At 37.9% G+C, this 23,646-nt stretch overlaps 1 protein-coding gene across 3 annotated transcripts in view; it reads right to left on the minus strand.

Annotated features, from left to right (window-relative positions):
- ift80 (intraflagellar transport 80 homolog (Chlamydomonas)) overlaps positions 1-23,646 on the minus strand; it is a 71,293-nt gene that overhangs the window by 45,989 nt on the left and 1,658 nt on the right. For all 3 annotated transcript variants that reach the window (XM_038306373.1, XM_038306372.1, XM_038306371.1), the window contains 6 exons: positions 22,550-22,771; positions 19,993-20,103; positions 19,809-19,877; positions 16,029-16,138; positions 11,657-11,746; positions 9,570-9,707 (listed from right to left, as the gene is read on the minus strand). In XM_038306373.1, coding sequence (XP_038162301.1) covers positions 9,570-9,707; positions 11,657-11,746; positions 16,029-16,138; positions 19,809-19,877; positions 19,993-20,103; positions 22,550-22,771 — 740 coding nt within the window. The remainder of the gene's footprint in view (positions 1-9,569; positions 9,708-11,656; positions 11,747-16,028; positions 16,139-19,808; positions 19,878-19,992; positions 20,104-22,549; positions 22,772-23,646) is intronic.

The following is a 23,646-nucleotide window of genomic DNA, read 5'->3' on the forward strand; positions in this document are numbered from 1 at the left end:
CCTCCCAGATCATACCCCTCTAGGCTCGCATCCCTACCTGAAGTGATGCTACTGTTTCCACTCTTTGGACGCCATTCCAGAGTAAAAGAGTTAGCTTTTCTCAATAAGTTAGGTTTTAGAGGTTCTGGAGATGAGTCAAACTTTTCCTAGCCATTATCACTTGGCACCACTCACAAGCTCAAGCTTTTTCCTCCTAGCAAGTGGGAGGAAAAGAGGGATGGCCTTGCATCACTCATTTGGGCTTGGCATGGCTGGGTACAGTGAGGAGTAACTTGACCACCATGTCCTCGCCAACAAACCCCGATACCAGTCCTTTCTCCAGGACTCTTCAAGGGGACATAACATCCACATTTAACAGTAAGATCCTTGCTCTGCGATACCAGGCGTCATTCCTAGCCTCAAATTTTTTAAATAATTTTAAATGCTTTTAACTGCTCATTGTCTGACCTGTTACCCAGAGCCTTCGGGAGACCCTGCCCAGGGGCGTTTAACCCCTCGATAATATTGCATGTGGTATCATCCAAGCAAACCCAACCACCACTTTTATGCTGCAGTTTAAGGAAGGGTATGTGACAGACATATTTTAAAAAATACAGAACAATGTAAAAGAAGTATCCATTGTTAAAAAAAATCTAATGTCTTTATCTACATTTTAATAAAAAATTCCCATTTAAAGTACCTGAACCAACTCATTTAACATTCAGCCGGATGTATGCCATCTTTAGAGCTGTATGTTTAACGTGTTATCCACTTCTGATATCTATTTAAACTAAAGGCTGATTTATACTTAGAAACCAGGTCATCAGCGTGTGTGTCGCAGTTGACACAGATATGCCCCCGCCCCTTCCGCAGACTCTCTGCTGCACCTCTCCAAAACTGTAGGTGGCGCAGACAGTGCCGCAGACAGGAGGCATCTGATGGGTCAAATCTACATCCGCTCTACACTATGCGTATTTCCTGTTTGGTACCGTACTTGCTTGTTTTGTTTGTATGACCGCCATTGTGGAAAAACGATTCGTGAAGATGGACCAGCTAGAAGAGCGAGGTGCACAAGAACGCTGAAAGGGACCCTTTTTCCACCTGGATCCCCGCTCTTTTTCACCCTTATGTCCCTCTGTGGTCATACAAACTTGCCACCACTTCCTCACCACCTCGACTGTATCTAGACCCACAGCTAGTTTGTGATTGTCCCTCTTGCGGTGTGGCGTGGTATAAAATAACGCAGACCACGCTTCAATATTGAGCATATAAATAAAAAATATCTGCGACAAGCTCATTACGACACACTTCTGCCGGAGTATAACCAGCCCTTAATGACATGTAGGTAAGGTGTCACATATAGGTTTGGATTTAGCTAATTCCCAGGCAGAGCACCGAACTGTAATATTAAGACCTATCAGTGCAACATTTCAAGTGCTGTTATAGGTTAGCTAACTAATAAGCAATTATGAACAACTTAATTGTTGAGATTGCACCTATTATCTAAAAAATGGACTCTATTTGGTTTGCTACCGTTTTTGGTCTTATTTTCCTTTAAACTGTTGGTCTCGAGTTTGGTGATATTGACTACACAGATAGATAGACAGAAGCTTTATTGATCCCTTAGTGAAGATTGCCTTAGGGAAAAAAACAAACAAAAAAAAACAGACAAAACTACTTTATCCTGACGCGATTTATAGCTTCTGGTGATGAGATGTTTAAACTCAAGGAGTGATGATGCCAAAGGCTACTTCCTTCAAATCTTTTGCTTTTGGCTACTTGTGGATTTGTAATCAACAACTGTAGGAAACAGAGGAAATGTGCACTGGACAACTCGGTGGACTGTAACTGGGATCTGGATCACAACAGGACTAAACTTGACTACATCTAGAAAAGCAGAGAACAGCAGTGGTGACTAAGTTCAAAAGGACATGGATTTGCAGCCACATCCAGGTTAACAAAGGCTCTGCAAGACCGGTCAAAGGCTGATAATTTCTGTGAATGAGATCTGTCGTGCAAACACATGGTCATCTGGCTAAAGAAAGTCATGCTTTCTTGATTCAATTGTGTTAATGTCCCATTGACTAACATCTAAGCTTGGGACAAGATCCTGTAGTCTGCCTAAACTAAACAAAGCAAATATCCACATGCCGTCCTGACACACTGGCACTACCCCCCACAAAAAAAAAGAAAGATTTGAAATTTACAAAGATATAATGTATCAGTGCATCAGCTTACTATAGTAAAACAGTAAAACAAGTGTACTGGAAAGATTAGGAAAGGAGAGGAGAAAGACGCTAAAGGGTGCTTGCCTGGCACAATGAGTCCTACTTGTTAGCCAGTGACAGTGTCAGAGATCGTGACAGGGTCCAGACGCTAGACACCAGCTGCAGCGCCTCGTAAATAGACTGCTGTCTCACAGGGACATTTGCACAGCAGTGGCTACATGCTCTCTCTATCACACACACACACCAACACACATACACACCCACATCCCTACACACACACAGGCATGTGGGCACTTGCATATACTATGGCAGGCGTTCAGACAGACACTGACTGATTGTGTCTCCTAAATCTTGTAAAGAGGGACAGTGAAGCTCTTTGTGTCTTTTGGGCTGTAAAATTGCTCATAAAAATAAAAGAAAGAGTACTTCACCAAGAAGGAGGATCGCAGCAGAGAAAAAAATACTTAAAAGCACAATAGTGAAAGACCTATTACTAAATTGAGAAATGAAACAATAAGATCTGAATATTAATCGGTTAAGAAAAAAAGCCAGTGATTGGATCTAAAAAGAGACATTTGTAGGAGTGAACCCAACAAACCTAATATCATTAGGGATCCCGCATTTGCCCTTGAGCACAAAAGAATGGAAACTGAAGTTAGAGGAGCTAAGGGTGTGAGAAGAGCCACACTGGACTGTGGGTGAATGGGTTAATAAGAGGGACAGATCCTGCTGAGCCAGCAGCAATATGTCAAAGTGCAAGGTTTCATTGTTGCATGCAATGTTAAATGCTATTTAAAGTAACAGATTATTATTAAAAATGTCTCCGGACATTTACTGGTTGTTGATTTTCTTTATACGGAACACGCAGATTTTTAATTGGTTACCCCTGCTCTACATCATGCCTCTCTCTCGCTTTCAATTAGCCCAAACACCCCGGTGAACACCCGTCCAGCTCACTCCACTGCCTCATCAAACAGGATAAGCTTCTATCTGCTTGCTGATTCCTGTATTCTTTTCGACTCGACTTTATTGAGAAAATTACCTTAGTGTAGGCCTATGTAATGTGGAAAGATCTGGTCCCAGTTCAGCCAGTACCAACTGCTCCCCTAGCTGTGGCTGAAAATATGCTTCCAGAGGTTCTTCCCTCTGTCTAGGACCCAGTATCTATGGGGACGGATCAACTGAGCCAAATGAGTGTCCAGCATTATAGCTACATCCAGTCTATGACTGGTTAAAACAATGGGAATTACCAAGGACGTTAAGATAATTTTTTGACCACTCCAAAACTTGTCCACTGTGCCTAATGCCTAGCCGCTTTGCTCTTTTAACCTTATAGGTAGCATTCATATCACATAAACAGCTTCCTTTGCATCACCGACAATTTAGTTGCTCCTGAATGCACCTTTACATAAGTAAACATGAGAATCACTTGCTCCACTTGCTGCATTTGTGTTTGATGTGAATGTAGTGTACTTAAAACTGTATATCTCTGAATGGAGCATTATTGTTTTTCTGAGATAAGAATAGCATCAGTTATTGTAGGTGATAGACCATAGGGACCAAAATGCCAAAAATTTGACTGCAGCCCTCTTCAGGTTACTCCACAGACTTTTTGTCTAATTTTATTTCGAGTGTTCCTTTTTTAGAAAGTTTTTCTTCTGGTTAAGCCAGTCTATTTTCCATTTGGATGTACACTCTGACTCAGTGGGATGCTGAAAACCGATACGGCTTTTCATTTTCAGTTTTCTAGCAGACAACTGAAGGTTTATTTGAACTTTATTTTAAAACATTACAGGTATTTAGAGTAACTAATATTTGGATTTAACATGACACAAACATAGTTAGTACCATTTAAGGAAAAAAAAAACAATATCACGATTTTGGAACCACCATGTTTCAGTGTGATTATAGTGTTCTTCTGCTGCTGCACAATCAAGCAGAACTGTGATCCAAAAAACAAAACAAAAATAAGTTTGATTTTTTTAGGCCCTAGCAATCTTTTCAACAAACGGTTTTGTTTAAAAGAAGATCTTTGCGCCTTACTCCCTAATCTAGTTATATGGAGAATATGGAGACTGTTGTCAAATCTAAAACATAACCAATACTTTTCTGAAACCTTTGCAGCTCATTGAATATTGTTTTCCTCCTTTTGATTGCATTTATATTTGAAAGGAAAATAATCTGTTTACGGACATTGATTATCCATTTTGTAGTAATTAGTGAAAACAATTTGACAGTTAACTAACAGCTGGTCCTAAAAGAACACTTCCCTCTCAATCTGTAGGTTTACTAGTGGTTCCTAGAGTTTCTAAAAGAAGAATGGAAGGCAGATCTTTTTGTTATCAGGCTCCTCTGCTATGGAGGCAACTCTCAGTTTTACCCTGTCTAATTTTAAGGGTAGACTTAAAACTTTCCTTTTTGATAAAGCTCACAGTTAGAGACTCAGGTTATCATGAACTATTGCTATAGACATGCTGAATGTTGTTGTTTACTTCCGGAAGTTTTGCACATGCACACAATGCTGGAGGGCAAAAAGTTTGTTTTACTAGCCGAACACCATAGCCAAACACAGTCGCACTGCCACGGTACAACATTTCTGTTAACAAAATGAAACCAGGGAATGTCAGTATTACTAATTTAGATCATCGTTCTGCACAGGTCCGCAAAAGGTACACAGCAAAGTTAACTGTATTTAATGTAAAGCTTCCAATCCTGTTTCAAATAACTGATGGTCTGTGGATTGAAATTTCTCATTAGCAAACCAGAATTTTACACAGCAGAGGCAATGAAGGCACAGAAGTCATTAGAAGGATATAACTTATTTGTGTCTGGACATGTGGGGCAAATATTTATCAGCGATGATCACATGAATGCAGTGTGCTTCTTAAAGTGTGCCGTCGTTACGACAAAATGTTGTAACGCCGTGATGCCATCGCAGAAGATGAAGGGGTCACCAGGCATGGGTCTGCCTGGGAAAAAGGCTATGTGGTGTCTTCCCACTGCACATGCAAAGCAGGATAAGATAATTTTATATTTATATAAATTTATGTGATAATATAAGGAGCAAGCCGTATATTTCCGGTATTTCAATTATTTATAGAAATGTTATTCTGTAATATAAAACTTCACTCCAAATGGGTAGACTTAAAAAAATATTAAATCACATGTTAATTTAGGATTTAGCGCGCCAGCGAGGTAACTTGACCCTAAAAACAATACGTGGTGTTTTTGCCCCCCAGCAATTAACTGGGGGGGGGCGGGGTCTTGCACATGTGACATCGCGTTTCAACATGCCTATGGCTATGCAGCTAATTGCCACATTTACACTAGCCCTCTGAAACCAATCTGTGCCGAGTTTGGACCGAGCTTGGATCAGTTAACCGTGCCAAGCTCGGTTCTTATGAGCTACTGTAACCAGAATTTCACTGAAGGAGTAATCCCAAGAGGAAACTAAAGTTGAGTCTAAGTCAAATTAAAAGTCTTTACACATCACGCTAGCACGGTTTCTCGCCTCCTATCAGCAGTCCAACGTACTACAGCTCTCAAGGCGGGAATTATGCAAATACAAAAGGTGGCACCCATAACATTGACGAACTTATGTGCCTGGATAGCATCCTCTGCCCACACCACGCTCTTTTGATGCAATTTATTAATGATTTATTGATAAGAGGTTTGTGTTGTGAACAGGCAAAGAGATCCGCGAATTCCAAAGCAGGACACGCTGGAAAACATGCAATATGAGAAAGCTGACTGTAAAGAGGTGATGACATGGTCTGCATATTTGCTCTTTGTTATCAGAGAACTGAGCCACAACTAAACCATGCTTAGCCCTACTGTTAAACTAGCACTAGGTTTAGCACAGTTTGGTTGTGTCTGACATGGTCTAATTCATTTGTGTTCTCTTTACACTCAGTTATCTCAGTTACAGTGCTCGGATCGTTTTCTGCACGTTTTCAAAAAGGTAGTCCAAATGGGGTATAGGTTTAGACAGCTGGAGGACATAAGGACTCCTTTTCGTCATTCTGCCTCACTCTATCTCTATTCTCCAATTCTGCAGTATTTGTTAGTTCAACCTCTAATGTTATGCAATTTCTGCTTTTCTCATCATAGTAGCTTCATCTGGTCTGTTCCAGTTTGGCTGTGACATCATCCCAGAGAGAAATATCAGCTGTGCTGCTGCCATCAACATCTTTGTTTACAGATGTTGGAGCTTGGCCTGTTTTTCAGTGTAGTCCTGTTTCTCTTACCGTGACTAACTGTATTTGCTCTCTTTCATCGTCTGTCATGGGAGCTGGCTCAGAGCTCGTCTGCTTGGCCGCCTGTGGAGCTAGTTGCCTTTTGTATCTGGGCTCCTTTCTGTATGTCTGTTTTTGTCTCCTAGAACCCCAGTCGGCCTCAGCAGATGGCTGCTCACACTGAGCCTGGTTCTGCTGGAGGTTTCTTCCTCTTAAAATGGAGTTTTCCTCTCCACTGTCACTGCAAGCATCAGTCAATGCAGCTGGTTTTCCTTAGATAGAAAACTTTGAACCAATCTGACTGTATGATCCTGTTGAATTGACTCTGTAAAGTGCCTTGAGACATTTGTTGTGAATTGGTGCTATATAAATTAACTCAATTTAATAAAAAATCTAATTTAAAAAAAATCCCTAAAGTTGCTGACTAGCTTTTTGGATGATTTTATTTCCGTGTCTCATTTATTCTTAAATTTATTATTACTGGTGATGGGCTCCCAGTCTTAAAGTTGGGAGGCCTTTCTAACATCCCCCGGATCTTTAGATTGCTTCACAGGACTCCGGCTGAACCCATTCAGAAAGGATAAAATCAATCAAAATATTAAAACAAATACAAAAATATAATAAATTATTTTTTAATATTTTTAAATGACTTTAATTATACATTTACTGCCCCTATAAAACTTTCTTCTTCAGGAAAAAAAAATATCTCTATTGCACAGACATATTAAAAATACCAGATTCAGATTTCCAAACGTAACTCTATGTTCATAATAGGCATATGCATTTGCTCAGACCTTTAATTAATTTCAGGGCTCTGAATGAGAAAAAGGACATTTGATCTTTATTAAATTAAATGAAGCATGAAATGCCTGGTGATCAGGACACAAATAAAGAACCCAGCGTGATTTGGTTGTTTTGATTACTGCAATTCGACGCAGCTGACATCTTCGCATTAACTGAACAAGTCCCTGAATGTCCCATGAGGCGGGTGGTAATGTTTTTGCTGGCTAAACATTTGGCAATAACAAAACCACAGTAACCATTCATTAGTCTGTCATTTCTCCTCTCCTTACTGCAGTTACCATCAGCACCAGGTAACAAGAATATGTGGCAGGCGGCCTAATGTGATTTACAGAGATGAATGATCTATAGAAAAGCATGAGGCTAGTAATGAGCTGCACATATAAATCCTGCTGCACTGGAAAAGTGCTGTGTGCCTCATATTTGTTGTTTGTTCTGGGTAAAGGGATTAAATGACTGTAAATATGGAGCCAAAATTACAAAACACTACATTAAATGTGGAAAAAACAAAAATATAGGGAAAGTGTATGATGTATACATTCTGCCAAGGCTGGCTGCTTAAAACCATGAAATATAACTTTCAGTTAGGGTCAAGTTATACAACAAATCAACAAACATGGAGATGAGCATCTGACAAAGCTCCTGTATGGAGTTATATCTACAAATACGGGGTATCTAAGGAATATATCGCATGTTATCAGAAAAAATATGTGATTTGCGATAACTGCTTAAAATTACAATCATGGTTTTTCTTGTAAAATATAAAAAAGTACAGTGCATCCAGAAAGTATTCACAGCACCGCAATGAAAAAAGATTTATTTAATACAATCTGGACTAAGGCGGAAACATAAAATTTTGAAAAAGTGTATGTTTATCTGCTCTGGGTTCATAGCAAAATAAAACAAACAAAAAAAAACAACTAATACATCATGGGGTATGATTCGTTCATCTGTGGAATGGTGACAGAGAAGGAAGATTTTGACATCCAGACTGTTAGGACTGCTGCACAGAAATCTTCACATCAAACTGTTTTATATGCAATGTTGCAGGCTTCTCCGCAGGATTTTTCTGTATTTTTTTATGAGCATAGCTGGGCGAAGATAAATGACGTAATTGCATAATTTCCCTTTTATAGATACATCATCATCAGCAAGACAGAAAGCGACAAAAAAATATCCAAGTACATTAAAAACTCAAGATAAACACTAGAAAACACTTTCTACTTATCCAGAGGATGTGTTAACCTGTACTAATTATACTTATATTGTCCAATTTAACAGACAGTTAACAGAGATACACAGTGGGTAGGTTGTGGATGAATCATATGGAGGGAAGATCTATTTTAGAACAAAAGCTTCAAAGAAAAAAGATAACATGAAACATTATATATTTACATCCCATTCTTTAATTCAGGGGTTTGTTAGAAGTTTTGCACATGTGTGGCTCATGAGGGAGGGGCTTGCTCGCTCACTCACTGCTCGCTGATGACCAAAGTCTCAAAAAGGACAGGAAGTGGTCGCTAGATTTGACGCTAGTCTCTTTAAAAAATAATAATAATAATTGCTAACGGGGTTTAAAATGTCACCAATTATAGTGACAAAGTTGCTGAGTTGGAAAAAGTGTGTTCACCTGCCTTAGTGAGCTGATGGCAATCTGAACGGTGCAGCGTTTACGTTTTCATAGGGTTTACCTCAATGTGTGCAAATAAGGAAGTAAAAATGTGTTTAAAAACACAGTCTCTGTGGCCATCACGCTCATTAAAAGTCACGGTATCTGCATATTCCTATTATAATTCTACAAAGTCTCTGCTTAATTAGTGTCTGTACAGAAATGCACTGGAGAAGAAGCCCAGGTGTCTTTAAAGGACCAATATACTTATAAAAAATTAACCAATAGGCCTGTTTTTCAGTGTAACTTGAATTTTTTGAGTGTGGCGATCTGTTAGGCTGTAATACGTATGCAAGTACTTGGGATTAAGCAGGTACAGCAGGTAGGAGGATGGGCGGCTTCACAGCACTGCATCGTACTGACAGGTGTGCAGTGGGTGCCTGGCGCAAAAGGGTACCAGACCCTCTAATAGCATATCAAACTTAATAGCAACAATTCTTCTTCTTCATCCCCATAAGTCGGTCACAAGAAAAGTAGGAGGTTGGCACACTCGACTATGAAGGGGAAAATGTGAGCAGAGTAGGAGTCGAAGGAGCTCGCTGAATGAACACTGTGTGCTGAGGCCGTTTAAACAGGTATGTCGAGGTTTATTAATTTAAAGTGTAACTGTGAGGATTCCAGCCTTATTGAAAAGAAGAGTTTAAATGATCCACTTACACCAGTCTTGTCACAAAGCCGCAGGGTGTTGAAGGAGCCCACGGCAAACACCTCGCCATCTGGGGTCCAGGACAAAGAGGTGATGGGGTAGTCCTGAGAGGACGATGTGTGAAGCAGACGTCCGAAGCTGTCCCAAACCTTTGAAGGGAGGAGATACTTAATTATATTAAATCAACAATCTGAAAAATAGAAACATTTGAAAAAAGTTGAGTTTTAGTACAAGCAGTAATGTTCCTGTTTACACATTTTAAATATGCGCGACTTTAAATACACGCTTGCTTACACTGAGCTCAGGAGCCTTATAAATCAATGTATTGGACTTGTTTATTCTCTCATGCTGTTCAGTTCAATTAATTAATTTTGTGCTTTACTTGGAGTTTAATGGAATTCTGAATGAACTTTGGCACTGTCAGTTTTGCTTTGCTATAAATGAGATGTTGGCAGGAAATGGACGATCTTCCTTTGGTCCAGAGCAATAGGTATGATGGACTTTTTTTCTTGCTTTTTTCCCCTCAAATCAATCAATGTTAAAAATATGCTGCAAGCGCATTATGTTGATTGGCCAGTTCTAAAAATCTGTGTGAGGGCAAATCACTCAAACTGAAGGAGTGAATTTCTCAATCCCTGGACTGCTTTAACTAACCCACGGCATCTCACATTCCAGTCAATGGGAATTATTCATATCGTGTAACCATGTGGATTTACTTAACCTAGCGTGGTTGCAGAACTATTGGTTAAACCATAACCATTATTATCACCCCATGATTATAATGCGTTTTAACCGGCTGCTGCCCCATCCCATTCATCCTCAGTAACTCTGCCTTCCTTAGTTACCAGGAATAGATTATCCTCAACCCTAGCCATGCCACGTCAGCTCTTATACAGACTACACTGAGGTGGCAAAAAGCATCTCAGGCTCAATTTGAAAGGGTCTTTGAGCTCTTCCAAAAAAACATTTTGGTCAAAAACCCAGAGCAAGATTGGCCTCTGAGGCCATCTGGCCTTTCACATGTTACAAGTAAAGTCAGTGATACCTGAATATTTAAACAGGTTTAACTTTGAGAAAAAACAAGCTAAGGGTGTTGGATGTCAGGGGGGTTTGGTACAAAAAAAAAAAAAATCAGCAATACACATAAAGTTCACTATATAGGTTTTTCCAAACCATTCATTTCCACGTGATTGAATTTATTGAGGTGATGTTGTTGCTGGTTGGGAAAACACTTCTGATTCAAATGAACTTTTTCAATCTTCTTGTCACAAACTGATTCTAGGTCTTGTTTAATTGTATATATACCGCTTAAGGATGGCCAAACAAACTGTACATCATCACTAAATCACTTCCTGGATGTGCAAAGTCAACTTGCTATCATACAAATCAGCTGAAAAGAGCATGTGAGCCTACTTTCTACCCTGATGGCTATATTGGTAATAACATTGAACACTGAGACAGCTAAATGTGAGCATAATCGGCCTTTAAAGTTTTGTTAATAAATACTAGAAGTGTTACAATTTATTCATAGCGGTAGAGATTCAAACACCCCAGTGATGATGTCAAAGTGTGCATCTGTGTTATGGAGCAGTATCTGGTTGATAGGACTTCCTCTTGTGAACTACATGTATCGAACACGGAGATTTAAACCTCTAATTTAGACTTCTAACGATCTTATTTTGATATAAGAAAGGATGAAGCTTTTGGGTTTTGTTGACATACTTTAAAAAAAAGCGCAAACGAAGTTTCAAACACTTTTACTACTGTGGAAAATTTTTGGGCAGTTAATGACACTAGAATAAGTATCTGCTTCCAACTTTTTCACACTTTTTAATATAACTGAACCAAGTCATGTGTCATGAACCAGATTTATTTTTACTCCACAACTCGCCACTAGATGCTTTAAGTCTAAACTCCTCTTCTTATTATTTATTGCTTTTATACTCTGGATCATATTCCCAGTTTATGACTTTGTGCAGGAGGCTTGTTTAATAATATTAAACCCCCATTTTCCCTTCCCTTAACAGAGCTATATATGAACAGGGATTAATTTTTATTTTGTTATTAAAATGAGACAGTATATGTAAAAATCACAAACCTTATATTTACAGTCTTCTCCACCTGATAGGATGAGGTCATTGACTGAATTCCAGTCCACTTTAAGAACAAGTCCATCATGAGCCTTCCACTAAAGAGAGACAGCAGGACAGAGAAAACTTCAACTACACATCACTTAATCATCTGTACATTTATTCTTCCCTGTTTTTTCACCCAAAATAAATAAATAAATGATTGCTCATTTGTTTCTTCTATTTTTTCCATAGGAAGGGGAATACAGTAAAAATGGAGAAATATCAAGCAAGTTGGCCTATATTCTGTGGATGTGCATTTATTGTATTGTCTATTGTTACAGTGATAAATTCATTGTTATAAGAATTTTGATGTTTAAAAGAAAAGAAAAAAAAGAAAGATATATGGCAGAATATATGGAATGCTTATTTTTTTCCTTATTTCCACTGTTTATTCCATAAGAATATCCATAAATATAATAAAAATAATAAAAATCAAGTTACTGTGTTCAATTTTGTGATAAAAATCACCCCTCCTTATGCACCTGGGTATGTTTTTTTAAGAATATATTATCATGGCTTCAGGGCCATGATTGCTGTCTCATGCAGTCACCAAAGAAAAGTATTACAAAGCTTGTAATGATCATGTTTGTCATTATCACCATTGCACTAAAAAAATACTGTGATTAAAATTTCAGGTCCATATCACCCAAATCTAACTGAATCATTACATTTTATGAACTTTATTAGAGTTTAATGTAAAACTCTGTTCAGTTAATCCTACTTCTATATACCCAAGATAAACTCAGCTAAATCCAAGTGTTTCATTGTCTGGGTGAGAGACTAGCAAACTTTGAAGAGGATCTTTCACGGTTTTGTATTTATGTTGATTGTGCCTTCCATCAAGTAGGTCTCGGAGGGGGTGTGAGGGAGAGGTGATGAAGTGGCACTTTTCAGTTTGTGTGTGTGTGTGTGTGTGTGTGTGTGTGTGTGTGTGTGTGTGTGTGTGTGTGTGTGTGTGTGTGCTTGTACTCGTATGTCTGCTAATGGCCAAGAGAAAGCAAAGCACACATTAAACCCTCCCCTGTTTATCCAAGGTCCCAGGTGCTGCTCAGCATCGAGAAGAATAATAAACAAACGCATACATGAACAAGAAAAATTCTCCCTAGTGTATAAGGTCATCTATAGAGAAACATGTTAGCAGTGAATGTGCATGGTCATTAATTTACTGATCCATCAGGAAGGCTGAAACTCTGCCACAGCAAAGAAAGACGTTTATTTATTTTCTCGCTGCACAGCGTAAAAGAAAGTAGACAGAAAGTCTAACAACCCTACTCACGCTGCTGCATATCCATTATTAGACAAATGCACAGGTTTAACTGAGCTGAATGTTAGCTGCTGTTAACAGCAAAAACAAAAGCTGTGAAAAAAAGTGAGTACTTTACAGGGGAAGATTCTTTACTATAAAAAACTGAACTCTCATAATTGTCCTACTTTGTTTATTTGTTCAGTGAAAGATATTGATGAGGCTCAGAGAGAAATTACCGACAAGATTCTGAAAAATGAAACAATATGTTTTTTAGATCTCGTTATTGACGAAAAAAACTATAGCGCTGATTTCAGAAGGGGTTTAAGTGTATGAAAAAAATCCACATTTAAAAATGAACCTATACATACTTTATTCTACAGTTGATTTTGACATGTCTTCGGCGGCATTGGTGTATGTTTAAAGTGTTTAGAACTGGTCATGTTAGAGCAGGCATGCCCAAAGGGCCACTGGTTTTAGAGGTTTCTCTGCTTCGGCACTGCTCATTTCAATTGATAGCTGATAAACAGGCTTTTGCTGAACTACAATCATCAGAATCAGCTTTGCTAAAGCAAAGAAACATTGAAAACCTGCAGGACAGCAGCCCTCCAGGACTGACTTTGCACATGTCTGTGTTAGAGTTTCAAACTGTTTGTCTATTCTACTAAGTTTTTATGCAATAAAAGAAACGGTGTAACAGTGAAGGTAAGGGAAAAGTGTGAGTTTCAAAGTGTTGCACAATTTAAAATCTAAAAAGAGTGGAGGGAATTTATATTTCCATCCCTATTTACTGTGATACCCCTAAAATCCAATCTGAGCCATAAATAGCATTTAGCAGCTACCTAATCTTTAAATACCACGTGTATCTAATGTAATCGCAGTATAAAAACAGCTGTTCTATTAACGTCTTAGAGATTTGTTGATAACGAAGTGCAGAAAAGTACAGAAAGAAAGTCATTATGGAAGGAGGCTGTCTAGCCAACAGTAACCTGGCAGTAGCCAGATTGATATGTGTAGAAGCGAGTTGAGTTCAATGTTATTAATCTAGGATGGCTGCCATTCAGTCTGTCCGTGAAAAGGAGGGACGTTTAGTACAGTACTTCGAGCTGATTGGGTGATGCGCCAGCTAGTACCTGCATTCCATAATACGCTTTCAGCGGCGTCTCATGATGTTGAGTGTTTTCACGACTAGCAAAGTAAGCTGATAAATCAAACTTTTTCCAAATATTGTTGGAAGAAAAGCACAGAAATCTTTGCCATCTACAAATGCACAAAGTGCTTCAATTTGCTCCTATTTTAAACAAGAAATTTACATTATTTTGGCTCCAGCATAGCCATGTTTGTTATGCCCTGGTGAGGCCCTTCTGACTGTCGTCTTTCCTACATGTCCCGCCCCAAAAAACACTTCTGGCGTGTCATTGGTCCGGCTCGCTGGTTGTTACGAGACGGACGTATTAGCGGGAGTCTTATAAAGCAAGTTAGCACCTCCCAGGGAAGTGTGAAAATAATGGATAGAAGTCAAAGATCCAATGTGAAAACACGCAAAAAATTTTTTGATTCCAATAGCAATAAGATTCGAACAATAACAGAAATGAAATATGAACTAATGCTGATGCTGAAGCTGCGAGGAGTTCAGATGTGGCTGCTAATTTGATGGATGCATGAGTTAATGTCTACATCAATACTGATACTACTGAATGCAATGAATGGACGGACAGACAGGTAGACACACAGACTGGTACTTGATTCTGTCCCTGTCTGCATTTAATGGGAATGGTCTGTGGGAAGCTTTGAGGAGGACAGAGTAGTACTTAGAGTTGCTGTAGATCAGTTTAGTTAATCACTATTGGATATTCCTCGAAAACTCTTAGTTGCTTTACCATAAGGCATTGAAAGACGGTCGGGGTCGATTCAGAAGTCGCTATTTAGCTTTCTGAAAGTATGCCAGCACCGCTGGCAGATGGTGCCAATTCGGTTTATGTCTGCTCATTGCACCACATGCTGGATTTCTATTAAGGCTCAAAAAGGTCTATCAAAAGATTATAAAGAGGAAACTTGGGTGTATGTGATCTTATTTTATCATAATCAAATTTGGTCTTTTTTGTATTGAAAGATAATGGCTCGTTCACACTGCAGCCTGAAGTGACCCAAATCCGATTTTTCTGCCCATATGCGACCTGGATCTGATCTTCACATGGCTGTCTGAATAACACAGATCCGATTTTTTCCAATGCGACCCAGACCACTTGGCTATTTGGTCCTGAATCTAATACGAATCAGATTTTTTCAAATGCGACCTGTGTCTGAACGGCCAGGTCACATTCATCTGACCTGAACCCCATTAATACGTGACATAGGTCACTATTCTGCTTCTTGCTACAAAGAAGCGGCTTAGGGTTACAAAAACAACAACCATGGCGGACGATAATGTGGAGAGCAGTATTTTTTTTAACCATCTTGAAAAGATTGAGGTTTTAAGGTTTGGAAACATCGCTAGATGCACTCCAGCACTACCATCCATGTTTACTTCCGTAAACACGAAGCACCCTGGCTTGTGACATCATTGCGTCCTCTACTGCGCATGTGGGACACTTAAGCTGTATGAATGCAGTTTACACAGGAGATCACATACAAGTTGCATATATTTGGAAATGTGAACGGCAACGCAAAAATGTGTGTGAATGTAGCCAATGTGACTATAACCCTTTAAATCTAGTTATGAATCAATAGAAGGATTTATAAGTTGCTGTTGAAAGACACTTTTTTAAAGCTTACTAATCTGGAAATATTCTTCAAAAAAAAGGGGTAAAAAAGTTCAGATTTTAAATTGTCAGAAGGGATTAAAAACAGCCATATATCTGTTTTTAATTTGTTTAAAAAAAAAAAATTCTCTTTCTGTTAACAATTGTGTCAAACTTTTTTGTTGTTCTATAACATTAAATCCTCCAACCAACATTTAAATACATTGAAGTCTGTACCTGTAACCATGCAAAAATTCTGAAATTGCGGATTCTGTTAAATCAAGCTCCTCTCTCATAAAAAGCCTCAAAACCACAATTAACTGTTAATTAAATTGAATAAAAAAGGGTGGGAACCTGAATGACTTTAGCACTTGGTTGTAGAGGTTTTATGATTAGCTGCCTTCCTGATGTGTAGAGGATTCTGTCAGAGTCCGGACTCCAAGCAACAGAATAAACAGGAGACCCTGAAGAGGATGCAGAAATACAGACATGAAGAATTTCATTGTGGTTCAAAAAAATAAAACACACAAAAAAACAGACTATCAATACATGCAGACTGTTTGACTGACTTAAACTGCTGCAAGGAAGACGCCCTTCCTGCTGTCACTAACTAGAACTACATGATTTGAAGTCTTAGACGATATTGCATTCTCTCATAGCTCTTCATAAAATAGTTCTCAGTTTGCAGGAAAACCAGCTGACATATTCAGTTTAAACTCAACATTTGAAGCACAAATTCAACTTATTTTGGGCCGTTTTTAGTTTTATGAGAATCAAAGCTCTAGATGAAAAAAATAACCACTTAAAAAAAGTTAAAAGTTAAATCCATGGCTATATTAAAATCTGATTTTGTTAAGACTTAGACTTATAGATTGTAAAAGGTGAGGATATAAGGTTACGGAAGCGTATTAAGCCTATCAACTCCCTATTAGGAAAGTTAAGCCAGAAAGTGAGTGTGTGAGTGTGTGTTTAAATTTAAGTTGTGGCTACACACGTGTGAAGGGGAGGGGGCCCTGACATTTAACCTCACTCCAGGTGCATGTGGTTTCTCTAAAATGCCAACTGGTCACGTGATCTGAAAAGCTGACAAAGTCGATGAGAGGAGTTGAGACAAGTTCCTTTCACCTCCATCTCGCTCAGTTCCAACCTCTTCCTAAAGCTCGATTTAAAATGGGTCAAAGCAACCAAAAAGAACAGCCCTCTCCTAAACCTTCAGCATTTCTGCGCGCACAAGAGAGTATGAAGAGAAGCAACACCTGCAGCACTGTGTGGCAAGTTTTGTGTACCCTACTAAATCTAGGTGCTCTGCAAATCTGATGCCTATCGGGCGGCTTGGCCTAAAAACAAACTTTTCTAAAAGTAACTAATATCCACCCATTCTGTATGTTTATGTCTCTCTCGTCATTAAAAAAGACATTTTAATAAGTCAAGAAACAAAATGAATCAATTTAAAAGTAAGCCATCTGTAATGAGAATGTGGAAGAGAAGAGCATTTCTTTATTGGAATTTAATAAAAACTCTATAAAACTTTTAAAGTTTCAGGCCTTTTTAATAAAGAACTGAAGCGACCGCGCTGCTTTTCTCCATCTGAACTCAGTTCCAGTCCAACAGGCCTAACACATTCTCACACAACTATGCCATCACATGGGTATAATAAATATTATCTCATTTTTTCTTAACTCCTCTAATATCGATGAAAAGCAAAACGAGCAGCTAATGTCACCAAAGTCATTTTCACACACAAATACTGCCAGTTAACTGAAAAATGAGACGCTGTTCATACCTAGCCTGCAGTGCGTGATGGGATTGATGCCGTGTCACTGAATTATGCTCAATGGTAAAGATGAAGGATGCCTGCAGACTTATCAGTCATGCGGACAGTAGAGAAAAATGTTTTAGATTAAAGAAAAGCAAAGCAGCAGCAACTCTTATCACCGTGAAGGATCCTGTCGATCACATATTTCATTTTGCACATTTGATCCCATTTCAACCATAACTCCATGTTGGGATTTTATGTAGAGACTAGGGCTGCAACTAACGATTACTGTATTTTGCAAATCAATTAATCTGTGGATTATTTTTTCAATTAATCGATTCATATACGGATAGCAAAAGGTTCCTTAAAGAAGATTTTTTACTAAATTAAACCAGGTGAAACTATAAATTCTCTACTTGAGGAGTTCTGGATAGAGCATATTGACAAACAAAAACGTTTTCATCCTAAATGCAAAATGTTTAAATATATATATATATATATTGCTCCAAGTTGGTTGCTCTGTCAGCCAAATGTTTTTTTTAGTCTCTAAACTGCAGTTCACAATTTATAGCTTACTAAATTAGTTGACGATTAGATTAATAATCGAGTAATCACGATCAATCTGAATGTTTTAGTCCAAGTGGAGACCAACTGAAATTAGTGTCCTATTATATATAAAGTAGAAAGAAAGGCCACAAAGGTTTTTTTTTTTTTTGTTTTTTTTTAGCAAAGAAGTGTGGCAGGTATTTGTGTCAATGCCCCTTTTTTTTTAAACTCTACAGAGCCACCTTCTCACTACTACAAGTGTTTTTGGGTACATCTCTACAGGCTTAGTACATCTAATGTACTAAGCCTGTATGTGTTTTATGTGGTAACGGTGTGTTCAAGTTTATGCGCAGTGTAGGTTTTTCCACCGCAAAATCTGGTTTACGTGTCGTCTCACTATAAATAGTTTTTAAATCACCAAGTAACAGTAAAAGTAGAGAGCAAAGCTTAGATCATGCCAACATCTAAAACACTATCCCTTATATTCAGCTCGATTGACCTCCTCTCTGAAAAAGATATTTTCAGCAACGAATTTAATTCCCACTTTTCTCCAATTCATCCCTTAAGTTTAAATTATTTTTTTCAAAGGTGTATTTAAAATAAATGTAGTTTCTTTTTAAATAAGCAAAGCCTGTCATTTACTGCCACCTCTTACAGTCTGCCAATTCTCCATTGGGTGACAAAAGCTTGGATGATCTGGCTGTGATAAATGCACAAGCACTGCTGGGTGCAAAAGATGTTGGTTTATTTTAACTTTTTGTTACATTTTGCCATGGTCATGAATTGAAACAATTATTTTACAAATTGATTAATCTGTCGATAACTTTTTCAATTTATTGATTAAAGGTATAGAGGACGATCTTTTATTTTCCAGCTGGATCATCTCAATAAGTGATCTTCCTAATTGTCAATCATTCTGGTGATATGTTTACATAAGGTGGTTCTACGTGGTCCCCCCGTTAGCTATCTCTTTCTGCGCTTTTGGCCGCATATCTGTGGTGAACTACGGTTGCAGACATTCATTGAAGCTCACCTCTCTCACAGCAGTTCTTTGAAAATGGCTGAGGGTAGTAAGAGAAAAAGTGTCTAAGAAGTGTATGAGAAGAACAGAAAGGCCTCAGAAGAGTCAGATATATCCGGGAATGCTTTGCGAGGAAAGCTCACATCGCAAAGTACTATGGGATTTGCTGTCACAGCGGCCAGACTGATAACAAAGATGGTGCAGGCACCACGCGAAGGAGGAGTTGGGTGACCAACGGAGCAAAAAGCACTGATCATCTGTCCGAACGGTCAGTTAACTGAGTGTGCTATAAAGTCCACTATGTAGTCCCTGCTATATGTGGACAAGGTAAGCTTGTATGAGTTATGAGAACGGCACATTTTAAACAGGGCGTGCACAAGGAGAAATGGGCTTGTGCATGCTCTTGCACATGCATTTTTTTTTTTAAGTGGAGAGGGCGGGTCTTTTAAAAAAATCCTCCACAATACCTTTAACAATTGGACAGCCAAAGGTTCCTTAAAGAAGATTTTTTCAAAATTAAACAAAGTGAAACATTTCCACTTGAGGAATTCTGAATAGAGCATATTGACAGACAAATTTTTTTTTAGCCTAAATGCAAAATGTTTGTACAATTTTGCTATAATTGTTGCTCTAAGTGGGTCGCTCTGTCAGCTAAAGACACTTTTTAGAGTCTCTACACTCCAGTTAACGATTAATCAATTACTAAATTAGTTGACGATTATTTCAATAATCGATTAATCCTGATTAATTGTTTCAGCCCTAAAATTCTTTAACAAACACACCAATATCGAAGTACGATTTTAAGCCTTACCTTGACTCAGTAATGTTGAACGGAGCATTCCACTTTTTGACCAGATCTTGATCTGTCCATCTTCACCCGCTAAGTAATTCCAAGAAAAGAGTGGATTGTGGGAAAGCTGATATGCTTCAGTTAAATTTTTTATTGAAGACAAGAGCTTATTTTCATAGTGAAAGTGTGTCACCGGGCCTTTCACCTGTGAGTAGAGCCGTCCCATCGTAGTTCCACCTTCCAGCCAAAACAGCCCCTTTATGCGCTTCCACACTCTTCTCTATGCGCCCCATTTTGGAGACCAGGTGAAACTTTCCTATTAAAGAGATGACTCAATAAAATCCAAAAACACAACATGGGCAGTAGGTACGCAAGACATATACCCATTGTTGTTATTTTATCTTTTGTATCTAAATCTCTAGTTGCTTCATAAAGCAATTGTATCAAATTGTATCATAAAACCAGATGCACGTTGCAGAGTTACAACATAAAGCAAATAAGTATAAACAAATAGTCTCTGCTAGTGGAATTAAGGCAACTATTTTGTTCCCCAGACATGAAAGGGTCATCAGGCATGGAGACAGCTATTGAAGAAGACGCTTACCAAACATATAGTTTGTGGTGGTGTGTCTTAAAAATTCTGAGTGTAATATATAATTTCTGGTAGCCTTTAATTGCAAATCATGCTGTAGCTCACTCTCGTTTCTACATTTGGAAACCCTTACAGAAGTGAGTATTACTGATGCTGCAGGTAGTCACTGGGAGGCTTTTTCTGAGAGCATTTAGGAACTAAAAAGCAGACTTTAAACTGAACGAGTGAAGCGTATTTTGGAAACAGGTCAGGGCGTGTGAATTGCCTGTACAAGTTCTTTACATACCATTAAGTTAAGAATTTATCATACAAATATACATCCACACATAAACCTTGAATGGTATCATAACAAATGAATATTTATAATATAATCTATTTATACGTGCAGCTAAGAAAAAAATAAATCGGACAAACATATTTCTATATACAGTTTTATACACAATGTCTTTTCACACCGCAATCTAAAACCTCAAACATTAATTATATTAGGATTACATCTAAAAGGCCAACAACAAGAACTTAATTACTGTGAAGTGAAAAGGATATGTTGTTAAATTTTGAACTATTTTTTCATTAATCTAAATCCTTTTTTCAGTAATTCACTCTGCTATTAAAAAAGTCCAGTGCAATCAAAAGCCTTCAACAGTCAGGTAAACAGGACATAAGAGTCCATCTATGCGTGTGATATAATCTCTGTATAGATTCAGCTGTTCTATGGAGGTCTAAAGAGTTTTTAAGGAACTTTACAGATCTAAATCCATCTAAGGCTGTCAGAGGCTTCTCCAGATCCTTCAGGATATCCTCCTATCCTACAGCTATTAACATCTACAATGATGTGTTAAGGAAACAACTTGAAAAGTAAGAAAAACATCTAACATCCCTTTTGCATGAATCAAGTATGTTTGAACTAAACCAAACATGTAGGACAATGTTACAAGTCTTTAAGAAAAAAACAAAAAACAAAATTTGGATAAATTTCACAGATCTCTCTCTAAAATTCACCTATCTACCTCAGCCAGCATATAAACAGTCCCACAATGTTTATTACTGTCGTTCTTTTTTTTTTTTTAGACGTAGTTGTCATAATGTTTACTATAGGCCTATAAAAATTATCTGTTTTGGTTTGAGATGCTTCACAGGCTCGTTAAGTGGGGCTTTGCCTTATAGCTGCGCCTGTGGTTTTTTATTTATTTTTAATAACTTTTCATAATCTGTCCAACTCAAATATGGAAAATTGTTTTGATTTGTGTGTGGCACAGAAACGGGAGTGGAAAAAAATCTGTGCAGATCTGCTCATCCTCCTTATTAGGAGCCTCTCTATAAGCAGTCAGTGTGACATGGAAAAAAAATCTGAACAGAGATTAAAACGTTGTACGCAAGTGGTTTATTCAGGCCTTGAGGCAAAAATGTACTCAATATAAAAAAAACTAAACTAAACTAAATGACCAAGACCTAAAGCAGATTGGTTCAGATCTAACGTTATTTTTATGTTTAAATGCCCCCTTTAAATGGGACAAAATGCAAACACCTTTAGAGGATGTGAATACTTCCGCAGGGTGCACAAAATCTCTCACAAAATACTGCTGACTAGGAGATACTTTATCAATGCAAGATGAATCTGTTTACCCTTTTCCCATTTTGAGTAGTATCCTTAGTAGCTAATATTTGCACGACTGCAAATGAAAAGCAAGAAAGTTTTAAAAAAGTGAATGGTAACAGGGTTTTCACTTGTCTCTGGTCAGCCAGAGAAAATTGCTACTTCAGTTTGTGGGTGTGTTTATGCAACCGTACACTGTCATTAGAAATGTGACCACACATTGCGTGCCACAAAAGTGCATCTATACCTCTTTGTGTTTGTACTGTATGTAATAGAGAAACCCTAAGCTTATGATGATGGTGATAGAAGTAACTAAAGTAAGAAGATTTAGTGATAGTGATACAAAACAAAGGGAAAGGTGACTTTATTTGCATAAAAGAAAAAAAACTTCTAAATTGTACCATGCAGTTTAGAATATAAGGGAAAAGTGGGCTTAATTAGACCTAGTTATGATTTAAAACATTTTAGTCACAATTAAATTTCAAATATCCTTAAAACTTGTACTAATCTTTGTTCTTTACAAACAAATAAATTGAGCCCATATGAGAAATATCAAAAACTATCAATACTTACCATCGGTACTGGTAAGGACATAAATCTCAGCTTGTGTCTGCTTCTTGGCACCGACATTTTTTGGGAACCAGTGTAGGTCGACAGGATAAATGTCGTCCGGCAGTCGGACCACCAGGCTGGTTTCATTGGTGAGTAGGTTCCACTTGAGGATCTGATGATCTTCACTGCAAGAGTACAGCTCGTCTGCTGTTGTCCAACCAATGCAACTCACAAGCTCCTTATGTAAGATACTGTTAAAGAAAACTAACCCATAGTAGATAGTAGAATTTTAACAGGTTGAATGAGTTGCTCAAAGAAAAAAAACAATTTTTTTTTATCTGATCAGGATTCAACTTCCAGAAAACTGTAAAAGCATGAAAATCCTTAATCAAAATTAAAAACATATTGTTAAGAGCCGCTTTTGACTTAGCTAATGAAACATAATTAGTGAAGTCTTCAAAACAACTTTCTTTTTTTATAAATCAATTATCAATCTTTTTTTATATAATCATTTAAATTAATCATCTTTATTCTCTTGTATTATTTTTGTTCCCTTTATACCACTGTACTTTTCTTTCTATTTTTTATGTACAGCTCTTTGTACTGTCATGTTACTAAAATGCGTTATATGAATAAACGTGCCATGAGTTGCTTTTAAATCATTTCACAGAAAGGATCATGTGACTTCGTATAGGAAGGCTTCGTCTTCAAACCTCCCTTCTTACTGCCAGCACTATTCAGTCAGCACTTAACACTTTCCAGGGAACGCTGCAAGTGCTATGGTTTGAATCCCACCGATTGCTACTCAGGGTTCCTTGGCAAGACCTTAGCACTAAAATGTTCCTCAGGGTGCTGCACAGTGGCAACCCACTGTTCCCTAAGGAATGGGTTAAATGCAGACGACAGATTTCATTGGAATCTACAAAGTTGCAAAGAAAAAAGAAAATCATTCCACGACAATAACTGCTATTTACTATATTGTGCTGCTCTAAAGGATAGATAGAAAAATACATGTTTACAAAGTGACATCTTTTCTCTCGCTTTATCTTACAGAATGTAATTGCATATAAATACAGGGGTGTTTTTTTGTAAATAGAGCCAGTTAATAAATTACTTCA

This window comes from Cyprinodon tularosa, unplaced genomic scaffold (genome assembly GCF_016077235.1).
Source record: "Cyprinodon tularosa strain WSP-4 unplaced genomic scaffold, ASM1607723v1 ctg58, whole genome shotgun sequence".
Taxonomy (NCBI): Eukaryota; Metazoa; Chordata; class Actinopteri; order Cyprinodontiformes; family Cyprinodontidae; genus Cyprinodon; species Cyprinodon tularosa.